Raw genomic sequence first — 18,302 nt, forward strand, 5'->3', positions numbered from 1 at the left:
GACTCGCTCCAAAGGAATAATTAGGGTCTTAAAATTAAAAAAATTGGAAAGAAAATAATCAATGCTGATTTACTGAAGATTACGAGATTAAATTCAAACTGCATAAACCTTTTTTTTTTTTTGTTTAGTTTGACACAGTTGAAGACTTAACAAGAAAGCAAAAGATCAGTTTACCAAAAAACAAGAAAAAAGAAAAAAGAAAAAAGATGATGGCTGAATGGGAGAAGTTGAGAATATTAGGGAAGGGGTCCTCTGCTATTGTCTACATTGCTACCATGTTTGCTCCAGAGGAATGCATAGGAAATGTGGTGGTTGTGAAGAGTTCAATGCCTCACTCAATAGGTTCATTGATGAGAGAAGAAAATATAATGAGATCGTTGATTGGTTGTGTAGAATTCCTTCAATGCCATTTTGGCTAATTTACTATTGAGAAGGGTGAATTCATCTATAATCTTGTTATGGAATTTTCACCTTATGGGTCTCTCCTAGACTTAATTAGGAAGGGGCCACTGTTTGAGAGTGAGGCAAGAATCTACACCATTATGCTTCTTAAAGGGCTTTCTTGCATTCATCAAGCTGGAGTTGTTCATTGTGATTTAAAGCCCGATAACATTCTTCTCTTTTCTTCATCTAAGAACGATGCAAAGGATCAACTCAAGATTGCAGATTTTGGATTGTCCAAGACTAAAGAAGAGATTATCAATGCTGAGTATTGGAATTTCAGGTTTAGAGGGACACCATTATACATGTCACCAGAATCAGTTAAGGGTCAGATTGAAACATCATTGGATATTTGGTCTCTTGGATGTATAGTCATAGAGATGATCACTGGGTTATATGTATGGAGGAACCCTCCAACTTTAAAGAAGATGATTCCAACTACAAATGAGATGATGTACAAGCTTGCTGTCCTTGAAGAAGCACCAAAGATACCTAATGGAGTAAGTGAGGGTTGGAGAGATTTCTTAAACAAATGTTTCATCAAGAATCCTAGTCAGAGATGGACTGCTAGAAAGCTTCTCCACCATCTTTTTCTGTTTTCTCCATATGATTCTTTTAGAGGTCATGAAAGATTTCATATGATTCATTTTTCACTTATGATTGTAATTGGTTATCATTTAAGGCATAACTTTCTGTTTTTGTTGGGTAAGAGGATACTTTTAGGGTACAATTTCTGTTTGTGTACGGCTTTCTATTTTGTTCTTGATGACAGATAAAATTTTGAATGAAGAGAAGTATTATATGTGTTAATTTTTTTGTTTTTGTTCAGTTATTGGTTGACGATTGGTTCTGCATGTGTCACGTTGTTATTTCCTGTTCTGTTAATTGAATTCATGCTACGGCCACACAGAAGAATAAATAATGTAGCAAATAACAAACAAATGTATACACAAGGGAAAGATGGTAGTTGATGCTTGGGCTAAAATTAGAAATGTATAGTTTATCGAAAATATGAGAACAATCAAGTATTACATTTGTAAACATTACAAATGTCTTTCAAGGCGTGAAGTTGGGTAACAAGTATATGATCCTATTAGAAATACTGTAATTGTTGTTCATGAGGAATATACCAATCAACGTGCAACAATGTACAAGAGAATGGAATTGGATATCCAATGTATGGTTTGGTCCCTTATTGATTGTTAAGTTCGAACCTGTAAATATTCAATTACCTTCTTGATTTTAAGCCCTACTCCGCATGCCGAGGCTTTTTTATTCGACTTGGTCAGAGTCGTTTAAGTTAATGGAGGTGACTCTCACCTCTTTCCATTTGAGTCCAGCTTCGATTGTCGTGACTATTTAAATTTTAACTTGGCCAGAGTCAAATTTAGTTAAAGCTCGATTGTCGTGCCGTTGCAGGATGATAAATGTCAAGGTTGGTTGTCTTCAGTCACTCCCAAACGGTTGTGGCTTGTGGAAATTTCCAGACGGTGTTGTGGTTTCCAATTGGTGGAAGAGCTAGACTAATATAGCTTGTTTGATGCAGTTACTAGAGTTTTTTTGTGGTCTTTGTTAAAATTTAATTTTGGAAAATAAATGATCTTAATTTTTTTTATATATTCATAATTTTGCTATGGAATTTTTATGACATTCCGTCGCAAATTCAATAGTTGACTGCGACGGTATATATTATTTCGTCGCAAATTGCGACGAAATTTTTAAATATTCCGTCACAAAATGCGACGGTATTTTTAAATATTCTGTTGCAAATTTGCGGTGGTATTTTTTCTAAGTCGTTGCATATTTTTGAAGCATTTTTGCGACGGTATATTAGTTTTTTTTCTGTCGTTATCAGTTTACATGCAGGCCAATCTTTTGCAACAAAAAATGTTGTTTTGTGATGAAAAAATTCATCGCAATTTGCGACGGAAAATAATCAGCCAAAATGCTATTGTAAATTTTGTTTGCGACGAGGGTTTTTGCGACATCTTTTTTCCATCACAAATTCCATCACAAAGTGTATTTGCGACGGAAATTGCCAGTTTTGTGACGAAAAATGCCCGTCGCAAATAGGCTATTTTCTATTAATATATGGAGTTTCATGACCTAAAAAAATATTAACATATATGATAAATTCTGTTTGACTCTTTCCCATTGAGCATGATTAAAGTGAAACAATTAAAGGTGTATTCACTCTTGATTTAATTTAAAATATATCATTATTAACTTATCTTTATTTTTTTCAAGTAAAAGTTATTTTTATTTACTTACTTTAATACTAAGTTTACTTCAAAAGAATAATTTCTTTTTAAACAAAGATTATAACTTTCAACAAGCATATTGTTTTGGCATTTATTGCTTCGTGTTTATATGAACAATGCGAGGCATTTCTATGATTCCGTAGGTCTTATTATTTTATTATTTTTTCATATATATATATATATATATAGGGAGAATATTTTTATTATCAGAACTTTTTACTACTAACTTACTACCTATCTAATCACCATTGAATCAGAGAGAATGCTAAAAAATGTTTGAAAAAAGAAAAAATGTTGATCCAAGGATTATTAGATAGGTAGTGAGTTGGTAGTAGAAAATTTTAGTAGCAAAAATATCCCTTCTCATATATATATATATATATATATATATATATTTTTTTTTAAATTATAAGTTAAGTAATAAAAATTATTGATTAAGTAATAGAAATTAAAAATTAAGTAATAAAAATTAAAAATTAAGTAATAAAAATTTATTTTTGTTAATTATTATGAGTTTATTATTTTCGTTACTTAATTTATAGTATTTGGAAAATAGATGTATCATGTTCTAGAAAATTGGTTGTATCATGCTATAGACACAACCAATGTGGACCCCACCACTTTTAAATTTTTTTTTTTTTTGGTGATATTCACATTAGTTGTGTCTATAACATGACACAACCAAATTTTTACAACATGATATATCCATTTCCCATAGTATTTTACATAAAACTTATAAATTTTAAAAAATTATGCTATTTTTTTATTTACGAAGTAGACCCCTCAAATATTGGTACATTTGTCTTGATGTCAATGTATCTTTCTGTCAATAATGTGTGTGCATAATACAAAAACGTACACGACAGATTCCTGTTTCTCGCAATATCACTGCATGTGTCTTTTTTATCTTTTTTTGCAATTTGGGCAATGATATTGCGGTAGGATCCTTTGATACCGGTGTCAAATTTTAATTTTGACATCTCATCTGAGAGTCATTAGATCAAAAAAGATCAACGACTCTGATTTGCAAGCATGTGACACCATTGATCTTTTTTGATCTAACGGCTCTCAGATGAGGTGTCAAAAGATCCCACTTCTTGCAATAAAGAGAGAGCATCATGCCAATTTTAAGCGTAGTCTTGTCACCAATATTGGCATTTACCCAGCAAAAAAAATTTCCTCATGAAAATATGTTAGTACACGGTCATTGTACTTTTAAGTTAAAGTTAAGAAAAAAGTTTTAAAATAAAATTACAAGTTGTTTAATGATTATATAAATTTTTTAGTTTAAAAATTACTTATAAACTGTTGATTTAAAAAAAAAGCACATATTGTTTACCAAAAAAAAGAAAAAAAACATGTTGATACATCTTAAAATTTTTTTTTCCTAAGAGGAACTTTTGCTTTTTTTCTTTATTATAAAAAAATTGAGATAAGATATTATTATTACTAATTAGTGTTATTACTTATATCATTACTATTTTGTTCTACTGTTATATTCATTGTGTTAATCTAAGAGTTATATTTATTTTTATCTTTGTATGATTATGATTTCTCATATTTAATATAAAAGCATTAAATACGAAGAATCATAAGTAAAAATAAATATAAAATATTAGATACAGAGAGAAGAAAAAAAATTTAAAAAAATTAAATTATAAACTTTGGATCAACGTAATGATTAAATAAAATTGGCCGTGACAGTAGTAATCACAGTAATTGATATCCTATCTCAAAAAAAAAAAAAAAAAAAACAAACTAGCTTCTATAAAATCTTTTTGTTCGAGGAGATGAGAAGATTTGGCACTTCGTGACTTCAAAAGATTCGGTTCGTGTCTTCTTAATATGAAGCTTTTGGTTTCAGAATTGCACTGTAACATGTGACCAAACATAACACGCAATCTCTGTCTCTGTCTCTGGGTAACTAAGAAGTAGGATCTAAGAACATAAATGGAGAGAGAACACGAGAACGCAACTCTACAGTCTCCGTTGATTCAAGATGGATTCGTAGCTGACGTAAAGCAAAACGAATCATCAGGGGGAATAGAAAGAAGGGAAATTGTTGAAGAAGTGAAGAAGCAGTTATGGCTTTCAGGGCCTTTGATATCGGTGACCCTTTTGAATTTTTGTCTACAAGTTATATCTGTCATGTTTGTGGGGCATCTTGGCAACTTGGCTCTCTCCGGTGCTTCTATGGCCACTTCTTTTGCCTCTGTCACAGGTTTCAGTTTATTGGTCAGTTCTTATCTTTGATATCTTCTAATAATACCCTTATATTGGATTCCAAGTTTTGTGTTGGTTGGTTGTAAAAAGTATAGTTCTTTGCTAATGAGGGAGGGATACATTTTTGTAAAGAGGTGAAACTGTAACGTGTGTTTTTTCATTATAGATTACAATTTTTTATTTGGAAAAAAAAAAAAAAAAAAAAACATAGGGTGTCCTCATAACTAAATGCTTGTATGAGTTTTGGGTATGATTGTTATATATAAGGGCAAATATGCACAAAAGGTTTTATGAGACTTGCGAAGGTAGGGATAAGAGTCCACTGTAAGTAGATTTAAAATCTTATAATTTTTGCAAAGAGGCTATTTTCCAAACTTGAACCCATCACAATAAACAACCTTACCGCGCTCTAAGTTTGCACTAGCGTGATTATTATCTATATGAAAAAAAAAAAGTGATGCTTTGGCTTGTATGAGGTTAGACATGGCAGATAAAGTCAACATAATTAGTTCAAAATAAATTTGTTGATTGTTACCTATTGTCTATGGTTTACATTGCAAACTTATCTTTTCATGGAAATAATTGATAAGGAAGCTGGCAAAGTATAATGGAGTGTGCTCTGAGCTTTTTTTTTTTTTTTTTTTTTTTCTTTCTTGGGGGGGTTAAAACAGGTAGGAATGGCAAGTGCCTTGGACACCTTATGTGGACAGTCATATGGAGCAAAGCAGCACAGGATGTTAGGGATACACATGCAGAGAGCAATGTTCATTCTTATGATTGTTAGCATTCCACTTGCAATTATATGGATTAACACAAGGTCCATTCTGATTTTCCTTGGTCAAGACCCTGAAATATCTGCTGAAGCTGGCAAATATGCTCAGTTAATGGTTCCAAACCTTTTCGCCTATGGTCTTCTCCAGTGCCTCAACAGATTCTTGCAAACCCAAAATAATGTGTTTCCAATGATGTTCAGCTCCGGAGTGACTACTTTACTACATTTTCTTATATGTTGGCTTATGGTATACAAGTCTGGACTAGGAAGCCGAGGAGCTGCCATAGCAAATGCTATATCTTACTGGTTAAATGTTTCCATACTCTCACTCTATGTCAAGTTTTCTCCTTCTTGTGCAAAAACTTGGACAGGTTTTTCCAAAGAGGCACTTCATAATATTCCCTCATTTCTGAGGCTTGCCATTCCTTCAGCTTTAATGGTTTGGTAAATACATTCTCTTAATACTTTAATAGTACCTATTAATATAGTATATCAATATTTATTGTGTTGTTTCTTTTCTTAACATTACTCTTTCAATTTATTTTTCAGATCTTAATGATGTTTTATAATTTTTATTATCATGATTATGGTGAACAGCTTGGAAATGTGGTCATTTGAAATGATGGTTCTCCTTTCTGGTCTTCTTCCAAATCCTAAGTTGGAAACATCAGTGCTTTCTATCTGGTTGGTTTCATATTTGAGATGCTTTTCACATTTGTTAGTTGCTACACATAATCAATCAACTTTATTATCATTTTCATCAAACTATTGTCATTTACTTGGTTTTGTCAGCTTGAATACATCAGCACTTGTTTGGATGATCCCCTTTGGACTCAGTGGAGCTGTAAGGTTAGTATCTCTTATGAAGTTTCAGAATTCAGTGTCAATCTCACCGTTTTGCTTAAGGACACATTTGTCAAACATTCTGTTCTCTTTCTAGTTTTCTCTTTGAAAATTTTCTCTTGCTGAGTATGTATATAGCTCCATTATTGCTTGCATGATTCTTGCAGCACTCGTGTCTCAAATGAACTTGGAGCTGGTCATGCGTGTACTGCACGTTTAGCAGTATGTGTTGTCCTAGTAATTGCCATAATTGAGAGCATCGTAGTTGGAACGGTGATGATAGTAGTACGCAATATCTGGGGCTATGCGTATAGTAATGATGTAGAAGTGGTCAAATATGTGGCAACTATGTTACCAATTCTTGCAACATCCAACTTTCTGGATGGACTCCAATGTGTTCTTTCAGGTTTTCACTATTCCCCATTTCTTTCATTTATTGTCTGCATAGGAGGGTATGACTCAAAAGCTATGATAGAGACAATTTCGTGTATGAGAACATCCAATATATAATACTGTATAAGTATAACCTCTCTGTTACCATACAAAAGATGCTAATAGTGCTGCATGCTAAAAAATAATGTTATCAAATTTTAGTTAAATACTAATGAGGTCTTGTTATTCTGAGTCAATACCCGTAAGGCTGTTATATTTTTACAGATTAAGTGCTTACCGGAAGGATGGATGTAGATTGGTAGAAATTGTGAAAAATTGAAAATTATGTACTATTATAAGATTTTTCTAATTAGCATAAAATTAAGTAATAAGTAAGCAAAAAATTTTGAAGCAATATTTTGTAAGCAATGAAACAGGACAGGCAGGGGAAATGGAAATTGGAAAGTACCAATAAAAAATAAAGGAACTTGTATTCTATGATAATATTTTAATAAATTATAAAGTAACACTAATAAGTGTGTCTGCAGATTTCAGTCAAACAACTTTAAGAGTTGATTTTCTTTGGTTTTCATAGTGCATATTGCGTAAATATCTAAATGGCATACTGATAATTGAGACTTTAACAGGGTTAGATTGTTTTGTAGCCATTTTTCTTTAGGATCCACATTTCCATAAGCATGAATTAGATGATTTACTTTTTTAAACTTATTTATAAATATGAAAGAGAAGAAAGTCTTGAAGAGGAAAACTTACATTGGTGTTAAATTAATACTACAAAATCTTTGGTGTGTGATAGCTATTCAGTTAGTACAAATGATATTTTTTTCACTTTGTCTAAAATTATAATTCAGGCACTGCTAGAGGATGTGGTTGGCAGAAAATTGGTGCGTTTGTGAATCTGGGGTCGTACTATTTAGTTGGGATTCCATCAGCTATTGTATTAGCCTTTGTATTGCACATTGGTGGCAAGGTAAAAAATTAAAAAATCAAATTCATTCTTTGGTAGCGCCTTGTAACAAAAATTGCAATGATCTGATTTCTTTCTACCTGCTAAATACTGTATGTAGGGGCTTTGGCTGGGGATTATATGTGCACTTATTGTTCAAGTAATTTCTCTAATGATCATTACTATACGCACTGATTGGGAGCAAGAGGTGAACTTCAGCATTTTTTTTAATCCCTTTCTTTCTTTCATTTATGTGATGTTGGTTGCTGACATGCCTTTATTTTTATGACTCCTTATTCAGGCAAAGAAGGCTACAGATAGAGTCTATTGTTCAATAACACCAGAGAGCATAGTCTCATGAAGCTGCAATATCTTTGTAGATACACTTTCTGACTAAGTTCTATTTGGATGAAAGCAATACAAGCTTTGTCACAATTCTTCCAGTAGGAAAGTCTAGGCGCAAATGTGCATGGCCGAAAGGGTATTAACCTGATCTTTGATAATCTAAAGTAGTGTACAATATAGATGATGCAACTAGCAATTGGAACTGAAGAATATAGGTAGGGACATCTTTTAATGTTTTGTCCTCGGAAAAGATGAATGAAAAGAGTATGTTTGGAGTTTTGATGTGCTGTGTGTAAAAGGTTGCTGGATGTGAATTTGATCAAGTTACTGAAAACCTGAGACATTGAACTTTGTTTATAGCCTTAATAGATAGCAAGCTACCGAGGTGGACTCTACTTTAGAAAAGAATATAAATAAATAGTCAAATAATATCTAGAATGGACTTTGAGAGTCCTATAATAAAAACATATAATGCACTTGATCTTCTAAAAACTAGATTTTAGGAATCCAAATATGTTTTACCAACAAGCATTGGTTTGTATAGTAAGGAGTTTAAAAGGATTATGGTCCAACATAACTTGAATATTAGTTGAGATTTCTATGACAAATTGATTTTATTTTTATTTTTAATATCTAAATGCACTTAACTTGTTAGTATAAATTTTTTAAATAGTAAAGGTTTATCATTTCTCTCCCATGAGGGAGTGCATTGTAGATATAAAATCATTAATATAATCTCACTTAATGCTTTAAGGTTTTTGGTTTAAATGATTCTTTACATGGTATCTAAAGTGATCAAGTGGTTATGAGTTTGATCTTTGCATCCCTTTATTTTGTGGTGGAATTAAGTAAGCAGGTAAATACAATTTGGGTTTATGTAGCACAAGATAGACAAAAAAAAATGGATTTGTCCAATATCTATGCTTCAAACCCAAAAGACTCTTATGTAAAGGGGAATATTAGAAAGATATAAAATTATTAATGTAGCATCACTCAATGTCTTAAGGTTTTGGGTTGAATTGATTATTTAAATAAAATTATCTCTAGCAATCCCAAAATTATGTTATTTTAAGGTGGAGAAAATTAATTAATGATATTTTGGTAAAAGTTATATAATTAAAAAAATTATTAAAATATTCTTTATTAATTCTCTCAATTCTCAAAACGACGTAGTTTTTGGATTATTAGGATAATTTTATCTCCGGTGACAAAAGAATAATAATATCAAATAAAAAATATCAGAAATACTTTATGGAAAAAAAAATTAAAATGAATAAAAAAAAGGAGAAGAGCACAATAGAGTATTCATGCAAAGTCCAACGACAATGAGACATAGAGAGAGCAAATACGCAAAGGGAAGGTAGGAGAATATTCACAAGACTCGAGAGGGAAACTCGAAAAAAACGAATGCAGTGTTTGTATTGATATGCATATATAATAAATCAATTTTAACATAAATCATATACTACAAAAGAAAAATTAAAAAGAGGTTCGGAACGGAAAAAAAATATATATATGAAATAAAAAGTATTTATAACAGCAATCAATTAATGTCACCTAAATATAATCCAACTTACATGTTAGAAATATTAAGAGTCAATTATAAATATTAAAATAATTTTATTATAGTTATAATATTAAGACTCTTGATATTACCCATTAAATGTTATATGACCTCATTAATTATTGATGCATTTAATCTCAATCAATGATTTGGTATATATTGGATGTACCAGATTATAAGTTATGGAATATATATTAGAGATTGTGTCTTTCCCTTCAACCTCAATGTCATTCTTTCTATCATAATACATATCAAAGTAAAGAAGGTTTAGAGTGATAAACTACTTCCACACAATTGCTCACAAGATGATGACTGCTGTTAATTCTTCATCATCGTTTTCGGTATGTCTTTATCTCTTATGTGTATGTAAAAATCATGTATTCCCAAAATTTTTTATTATGTTCTTATTTTATGATTTATGAACATGATATATTATGCAAACTAACATGTGGTAACAGAGCCAGGTTTAGCAATTCATGTTTTTCCATGTATAATTGATCATATTCTTGATTTTTGAAAAGTTCGGATTTTTAAATTTTATGATTTTTCCTAAAGATTTTTTATATGATTCTATGAATTCATGTTTCTGAATGCAGGTCGATTTTTGCTAATTATCGTTTCTGGATCCAAATTTTGAATTGATTTTGCAATTCACAAAAAGACAAAATTGTGCCTATTACTTTGCAATTCACAATTTTATATATTGGATTCAATGGCTACTGTACATATATTCAAAAAAGTATATTTGAATGATTATAATAGAACAAATTACATGCATAGAATGGATACATTACTTTTGTGCAAGGCTTACACATGATCTTTTATATATATGTTTGGATTTTTGCTTTTATATATAATCGAATATATAAAGCTAATGTTTACAAAGGCAAGATAAATGTTTGTGGCTTAATGTTTATATACATATTATTATATATATAAAGTACTAATTTTGAAATGTATTTTTGATTGGGTTAAAATTAAATGTTAAATTTTAATCCTATAATTGTTTAATATATATATATATATATATATATATATATATATATATATATATATATATATATATATATATATGCATTATTTATATTATGAATAATGCAGTATGTATAATGACATGATTTCCATTGTGATTGAATGAATTTTTTTACATCGTTTATGTTTATAAAAAATAATTGCAATATATATATATATATATATATATATATATATATATATATATCTGAAGTATGGATTGTATTGTCGTATATATACTTATTGTTAATTTTATTGATGCATTATATTGTGATTATGATATGAGATTGATATGTTAAGTTATTTTCTCACATTATGTCATGGTTTGTTAGTCACCAAAGTGGCCAAACTAAAAGGTGTAGATAACATAAAAGACATTTATTTGTGTGCATTATGGTTATAGTTTGTTAGTCACCAAAGTGGCTGATCTGGATAAATATTATACAAATACAAGGCCCAAACTAAAATCCTTTACTACTAAGAAAGCTCATAGTCAATGAAGGTTGCACAACCCATCTCTCCAAGTTGCACAATAGTTAGACAACAAAGATATCTCTATAACAGCGAGCTCAAGACAGCCATCAAGCTGCATAATATTAAAGACCCCATGACAGTAAGCACCATGATATTAAAGACTCCATGACGTCAAGCTCCTCAACATTAAACATGGCAGCTCTATTACTTTACCTCCAAGACAAAGGAAACTTGATCACTAAGTAACATCTCCCCAAGCTGCTCATCTCTCCACTATAAATACATGTATAAACACTAAGGTACATCATCTTCTCCTACATAATTAAACCTGCTTGAACCATATCTGACTTGAACATCGGAGTGTCTTGCAAGTACACCCCCCATCGCGTTCCATAGAAGACCCATGGGATAAAGAGGCCCAACTGCAAGATGCTCTGACCCAAGACGGTTCCAAGCTGTGTAGAGGAATATCACATGATCGGCCCAGTTGTAAAGATTTGGTCTGATCATTGGTGCCGTCTGTGGGAAAGGTAAACTTTAATTCCCACCCCAAAAGGTACGCACCATCTGTGTAAACGTTAAATTCTTTGGCAGCAGTAGTTATTAAATTTTCCGCGATGATACCCTCCCTTTCCGCGATGATACCTGATGTGCCTCTCGCAAGTATGATTTTCTATGTTAAAATTGATAAGAATTGAGTCACAAAAGAGAAATTTAATTACATATTTGCTAATTATATTGATTATTTCTTGTCAATAATATTTCTCACGTATTGATTGTATTTTTACAGGAAAAAGAATTGAAAAATATAAAAAGCCTATTGATGCAATTCCACACAAAGGAAAGTTTCATGTTGCATCATGTCGCATAGTACAAATGCCAGAGAAATGGCGTGGACTGGCACCAAATTGGCTCAGACTCGCGCCAGATCGCGGAAACTACAGCGGAGAATTTCCAGCGGCGCATCATGGCACCAAAGTGGCGACAACTGGCGCCGGTCCACGCAATCGGGTCTGACTTTTCGTATTCGAGACAGTAACTCCGCGCGTATTTGCGGCAAACCCGCGCCAACTGGCGCCGGGTTGCGAGAAAATTACACCGTCTTTTCGCGGGGGTATTTTTGGAAGAAGGAAAAAATAAGTTTATAAATAGGATCCTTGTGCTAGACCTAAGGATATCGGATTCAGACCTATTTCTTCAGAAGGAGACCGACGGTAGAGCTCAGGAGGATTCTTCTACAGTTCTTCTTCTTCTCTTTTCTTCGTAATTTTATGCTTTGGAATATTGGATTATTTTTAGCCATGATTATGCTTGGCTAGTTTTCTTTTATTGTAGTTAGGGTCACGAGCCCTATGTGAACCCTAATAAAGAAAATAGAAAATACGCACAAGGTAGAGACAAAGATAATTATATAAATGAGTAAAACTAAATCAATCCATCGTAACAAGGGTTCACATAGGGCTCGTGACCCTAACTACAATAAAAGAAAACTAGCAAGCATAATTATGGCTAAAAATAATCCAATATTCCAAAGCATAAAATTACGAAGAAAAGAGAAGAAGAAGAACTGTAGAAGAATCCTCCTGAGCTCTGCCGTCGGTCTCCTTCTGAAGAAATAGGTCTGAATCCGATATCCCTAGGTCTAGCACAAGGATCCTATTTATAAACTTATTTTTTCCTTCTTCCAAAAATACCCCTGCGAAAAGACGGTGTAATTTTCTTGCAACCCGACGCCAGTTGGCGCGGGTTTGGCGCAAATACGCGCGGAGTTACTATCTCGAATACGAAAAGTCGGACCCGATTGCGTGGACCGGCGCCAGTTGTCGCCACTTTGGTGCTATGATGCGCCACTGGAAATTCTCCGCTGTAGTTTCCGTGATCTGGCGCGAGTCTGCGCCAATTTGGTGCCAGTCCGCGCCATTTCTCTGGCATTTGTACTATGCGACATGATGAATAAAGTATTCCCCAAAGTCACGTCAATGTGGTATACCTGCCGCAAATCTTTGAGTTTTACCCAATGTTATTTTTCTATATTTGATGACACTTGGTTATACATCATTCTTTTCCAAACGAAGTGGTAGGACTTCACTAAAGATAATCCATTAAATTGATGGCATGGATGGCGATTTGCTATGGGCACCCCTATTATGATCCATTATGGGTATGATGCAATATATTCTAAACAGCATGCGCGATGCTTATGAATTTTCACACGCTGAGGAAATAAATTTCCAGTATCTAGCTTTAAAACACGTCGCTGTCTTAGGTATCACTCATATGTTTATGGGATTGCCACGAGAAAGCCACGCGGCTTCAGGCATGTACACAACATAGGAAGCCTACTTTGTCATGTCATAGGAACTATCGCGCCTTCTGTGCCATGTACTGTCCATATTGTAAAGTTGTTTAAAATTTGCCTTAAGGATCCAAGCGCAATGCTTATCCCAATGAAGACAAGGTAGATGCTTATATCTTATTATTAATATCAGACATTACAAATGTCGCATGAAGACAAATTTGCGCCTATCTGTAGCAGTGAGAAATGCTCTAATCGCGATGTATGCAAAACCTTTTTCATATTTGGCGACATGCACTATATTTGTGATCTATGGATGCGATTCCATGAGGATCAGTATTAATCCTTCTTACATAATACTGGTAGCAGCGCGATAATGGGATTATCTTGGTACTTTAAGCACTTGTCATACTGATATTGATTCTGCGATAACCATAGATGTTATTACATGATGCTGCATAGCTCGGATGACCGAGCGTGATATCAGTTCAGTAAGCTTACTCGGATGACCTAGCGCGATATTATTTTTGTCCCCTGTGTCTTTCTCCTGTCATTGGGCATAACACTGTGTCAACCATTTATCGATCATGTTCTCCAGAAATTGGGCATTGATTATAACTTTGTTGTTTCTCAGCATGAACTTGAAGAAGTGGATTCATTTATTTTGGTATCCCACGCGATCAATCCTGAAAACTTTTTTGTGGTGTTAACAGTTTTATATGATTCAAGATAGATGTATAATCTAGGTATGATTGATATCCCATAGGATCAACTTCGCGAAATATATCATGATGGGTAAAGTTAGCATATTGAGGATCAAGTTGTGTACAATTATCTATATATCTCAAATAGATTATCGATGGCGCAGGCTTAGAAGCTTAAGACATGATATGGTGCTTGAACTAACTTTTGCGCAAAGACCTGATATGGTGTTGCAGAAAACTTACAGCCTCTAGGCAAATCGATAGTTCCTATAAAAGAGGTTTAGCAATGACTGATAAGCATCAATCTCCTTAGGGTAAAAGCCCAGCAAAGGTTAAAAACTCAAGTCTTATATGATATTGACAAAGTCTAGTCTGAGCACATCCTAGGCTTACGAATCATTTTTATGAATCATCTTAGTCCTGTTACAAGGGATGAATTATGACAAAGGCCTGATAGGCTATCATATCTTTATGTGATTTAATCACTATTGTGATCATACTTCTTGCAAGATTTCATAAACTTGCAGGATGCTCACGCGATACAAATCATGACATTTATGACTTATTTTAACAATCTTCTGTCTCTGTTATGAAACTCATACAAGTTGCAGGGACCCATGGACAATAAACAGTGAAGATCTCAATCTCACTGAGAATGCAGATAGACTTAGAACAATTTATCTGATTTATATGCCCTTATCTTGAGGTATCTTAACTACTTCTATTGTGAAATCCATAAGAGATTGCAGGGCTCCATGACTGTTAAAAGGTGAAGACAAAAATCTCGCGTGAAACGCAGACAAACTCAAAATCAAATGCTACATTTCCTATCAGCAACATTATTATTTTAAACATGATCTTGTTAAAATTATCATCTCCATGATATAATGTTATTATTCTGTGAGGTCTATGGAAATTACAGGTTTCACCAAACAGAAGAAAAGTCCTCCAAGCCAAAGTGCAATGAAGAACATAACAGGATTCTCACACGAATCCTCCAAGTAACAGGATTCCTCTCAAGGATCCTATCAAATAACAGGGTTCTCACACGAATCCTCCAAGTAGCAGGATTCCTCTCATGGATCCTATCAAATAACAGGATTCTCTCACGAATCCTCAAAGTAACAGGATTCCTCTCATGGATCCTATCAAATAACAGGATTCTCCCACAAATTCTTCAAGTAACAGGACTCCTCTCATGGATCCTATCAAAAAACAGGATTCTCTCACGAATCTTCCAAGTAACAGGACTCCTCTCATGGATCCTATCAAATAACAGGATTCTCCCGCGAATCCTCCAAGTAACAGGATTTCTCTCAAGGATCCTATCAAATAACAGGATTCTCCCACGAATCCTCCAATTAACAGACTCCCTCACAAGGATCCTCTCAACGGATCGAAACTATTCACATCGCGATCCTCCATGATCAAGCGCGATACAAGGCAGGATGAACCCCACTTAGGGTCAAACTCCTTCCTAAAGCGCGATACATCTGGCATACGTCACTACATCTCGACAACATGCCAATAACAAAGGTACGCAAAATATATGCATTATGAATTATGAACTGTATAATAATGCAGAATACAATCATGAAGCTCTCAAGCACCTATACAAAAGTACAGACCATAGTTCCAGATGAAGGAACAAGCGCAATGAATTTTCCAGATTGATAAACAGACAAATCATCTCACAAAGACTTATACATCTCGCTACTCATGCTTTCGGCATAAGCAACGAGCTGGGGGGCTTCTGATCTGGATAAATATTATACAAATACAAGGTCCAAACTAAAAGCCTTTACTACTAAGAAACCTCATAGTCAATAAAGGCTGCACAGCCCATCTCTCCAAGCTGCACAATAGTTATGACAGCAAAGATACTTCTATAACAACAAGCTCAAGACAACCATCAAGCTGCATAATATTAAAGACCCCATGACAGTAAGCACCATGATATTAAAGACTCCATGACGTCAAGCTCCTCAACATTAAACATGGCAGCTCTATTACTTTGCCTCCAAGACAAAGCAAACTTGATCTTTAAGTAACATCTCCCCAAGCTGCTCATCTCTCCTCTATAAATACATGTATCAACACTAAGGTACATCATCTTCTCCTACATAATTAAACCTGCTTGAACCATATCTGACTTGAGCGTCGGAGTGTCTTGTAGGTACACCCCTCATCGCGTTCCATAGAAGACCCATGGGATAAAGCGACCCAACTGCAAGATGCTCTGACCCAAGACGGTTCCAGGCTGTGTAGATGAAGCTCACATGATCGGCCCAGTTGTAAAGATTTGGTCTGATCAGTGGCCAAACTAGAATGTTATCGCATGAATAAAATTGTCATTTATCCATGTACTTATGAAATACCAATTACTGAAGTAAATTGGATAAATTGACGTTGCTGATTATTAGAAATGAAGGTTTCACCCAAAGGTGAATCATATTCTATAATTAGTGACATTATGTGGCAAATTACTATTTTGATAAAATATGTTTTAATTATCCAAAGATAATGGATAAATTTAATTGAAAAATATTTTTGTCTATTAATGTTTTGGTATTTGCTTATGATAAGTATATTGTAGTATCTACACAAAGGAGTGCTACTTTGTGCTTGTATGATTTTATTTGAATCGCATTTATGATTATTCATGAGCTTTCGTGTATATTATTTTAATTGTAGTTTTTTCCATTAATTCACAAGCTTCATCTGTTACTATGTTTGCTGGTGAGAATTTCTCAAAATAGCGTGAACAAGTCAACTTTCACTTAGGTGTAATGGATCTTGACTTGGCACTCCTTGAGAATGAACCCAATGCTATTACTGAAACTAGTAGTGAGGAAGAGAAATCTCACCATAAGGCATGAAATCGAAGTAACAAGTTGAGCCTTATGTTCATTAAGATGACTGTTGCCAACAACATTAAGTCAACCATTCCATAAACAGAAAATGCAAAAGAATATATGAAGTTTATGGAAGAATGCTTCCGATCAGCGGACAAGTCACTTGTTGTTACTCTTATGGCACAGCTCACGACCATGAAATTTGATGGGTCGCGAACTATGCAAGAGCACATTATTGAGATGACTAATTTCTACAGCAAAACTTAAGACCTTGGGATTTACTATTGAGGACTCATTCTTGGTTCAATTTATTTTGAACTTGCTGCCTTCTGAATATGGGCCATTTCAAATTAACTATAACACTATTAAGGACAAGTGGAATGTTAATGAATTGGCCAGTATGCTCGTTCAGGAAGAAGGGCGTTTAAAGAACCATGTGAGTCACTCTGTTAATCTCATGGGTTAGAAAGCTGGGAAATGATTGAAAGCAAGATTAAGACACTTCAAGAAAAAGAAAGCATATGTGCAAGATGGGCAGGAGAAAGAAAAGAAGGAACTAAAGGACATTAGTTGCCACTTCAGTAAGAAGTCTGGGCACTATCAAGTTGAATGTCCTAAACATATAGCTTGGTTCGAAAAGGAGGGTAAGTATCAATCTTTCGTAAGTTTTGAATCAAATTTAATTGAAGTTCCTAATAATACTTTGTGGCTTGATTCTGGTGCTACAACTCATGTTTCCAACAACTTGCACGGATTCGTTACGATCCGAACTATAAATCCAAATGAAGATTGTTTTCTCTTTATGGGAAACAGAAAGAAATCTTCGATTGAAGGCATAGAGACTTATCGTCTGGTCTTAGATAGTGGCTATCATTTAGACCTATTACACACCCTTTATGTACCTTCATTATCTAGGAACCTTATTTCAGTTTCTATGTTGGATATTAATGGTTTTAAATTTATGTTTGGATCTAGTTATTTTAATTTATATAAGAATATTGATGTTGTAGGTTCTGGTATTCTGATTGATGGTTTATATAGATTGAAATTGAATGAGTCTTATGCTGAATCACTACTTAATGTTGTTTATAATGTTGGATTTAAGCGTAATATAGAGAATGAAAATTCTGCTTTCTTATGGCATAGAAGATTGGGTCATGTATCCAAAGAAAAA

The 18,302-nt window shown here is 33.5% G+C and overlaps 2 protein-coding genes across 4 annotated transcripts; both read left to right on the forward strand.

Moving 5' to 3' along the window:
- Positions 1–209: 209 nt before the first annotated feature.
- On the forward strand, positions 210–1,330 carry LOC133289663 (mitogen-activated protein kinase kinase kinase 20-like). Its single transcript, XM_061487654.1, has 3 exons — positions 210–342; positions 490–941; positions 1,271–1,330. Exons 1-3 carry the CDS (start codon positions 210–212, stop codon positions 1,328–1,330), a joined length of 645 nt encoding a protein of 214 aa, XP_061343638.1.
- A 3,190-nt stretch (positions 1,331–4,520) lies between these two features.
- On the forward strand, positions 4,521–10,412 carry LOC133289689 (protein DETOXIFICATION 16-like). Of its 3 annotated transcripts, none has more exons than XR_009748517.1 (8): positions 4,521–4,937; positions 5,597–6,141; positions 6,295–6,546; positions 6,708–6,946; positions 7,785–7,903; positions 8,001–8,087; positions 8,181–8,360; positions 10,385–10,412. XR_009748517.1 is itself a non-coding variant. In XM_061487684.1 (8 exons), the coding sequence occupies exons 1-8, from the start codon at positions 4,653–4,655 to the stop codon at positions 8,238–8,240; spliced, it is 1,479 nt and encodes a 492-aa protein (XP_061343668.1). In that variant the 5' UTR covers positions 4,521–4,652; the 3' UTR covers positions 8,241–8,560. The 3 variants fall into 3 exon arrangements, 2 of the variants coding, with proteins under 2 accessions (XP_061343668.1, XP_061343667.1); XM_061487684.1 differs by lacking the exon at positions 10,385–10,412 and having other exon boundaries at positions 6,295–6,381; positions 6,490–6,546; positions 8,181–8,560; XM_061487683.1 differs by lacking the exon at positions 10,385–10,412 and having other exon boundaries at positions 8,181–8,560.
- Positions 10,413–18,302: the final 7,890 nt, after the last annotated feature.

Source organism: Gastrolobium bilobum, unplaced genomic scaffold, assembly GCF_033153095.1.
Source record: "Gastrolobium bilobum isolate Gb01-03AN ecotype WA unplaced genomic scaffold, APGP_CSIRO_Gbil_v1 utg1031, whole genome shotgun sequence".
Taxonomy (NCBI): domain Eukaryota; kingdom Viridiplantae; phylum Streptophyta; class Magnoliopsida; order Fabales; family Fabaceae; genus Gastrolobium; species Gastrolobium bilobum.

Bases quoted from the DNA above. Each gene is read 5' to 3' on its own strand.
- LOC133289663 (XM_061487654.1), top strand. From the start codon at position 210: ATGGCTGAATGGGAGAAGTTGAGAATATTAGGGAAGGGGTCCTCTGCT. The intron at 343-489 runs GTTCATTGATGA...GGTCTCTCCTAG, and splicing joins TTCAATGCCTCACTCAATAG to ACTTAATTAGGAAGGGGCCA. The intron at 942-1,270 runs GTAAGTGAGGGT...GTTTTTGTTCAG, and splicing joins CACCAAAGATACCTAATGGA to TTATTGGTTGACGATTGGTT.
- LOC133289689 (XM_061487683.1), top strand. From the start codon at position 4,653: ATGGAGAGAGAACACGAGAACGCAACTCTACAGTCTCCGTTGATTCAA. The intron at 4,938-5,596 runs GTCAGTTCTTAT...GGGTTAAAACAG, and splicing joins TCACAGGTTTCAGTTTATTG to GTAGGAATGGCAAGTGCCTT. The intron at 6,947-7,784 runs GTTTTCACTATT...ATTATAATTCAG, and splicing joins ACTCCAATGTGTTCTTTCAG to GCACTGCTAGAGGATGTGGT.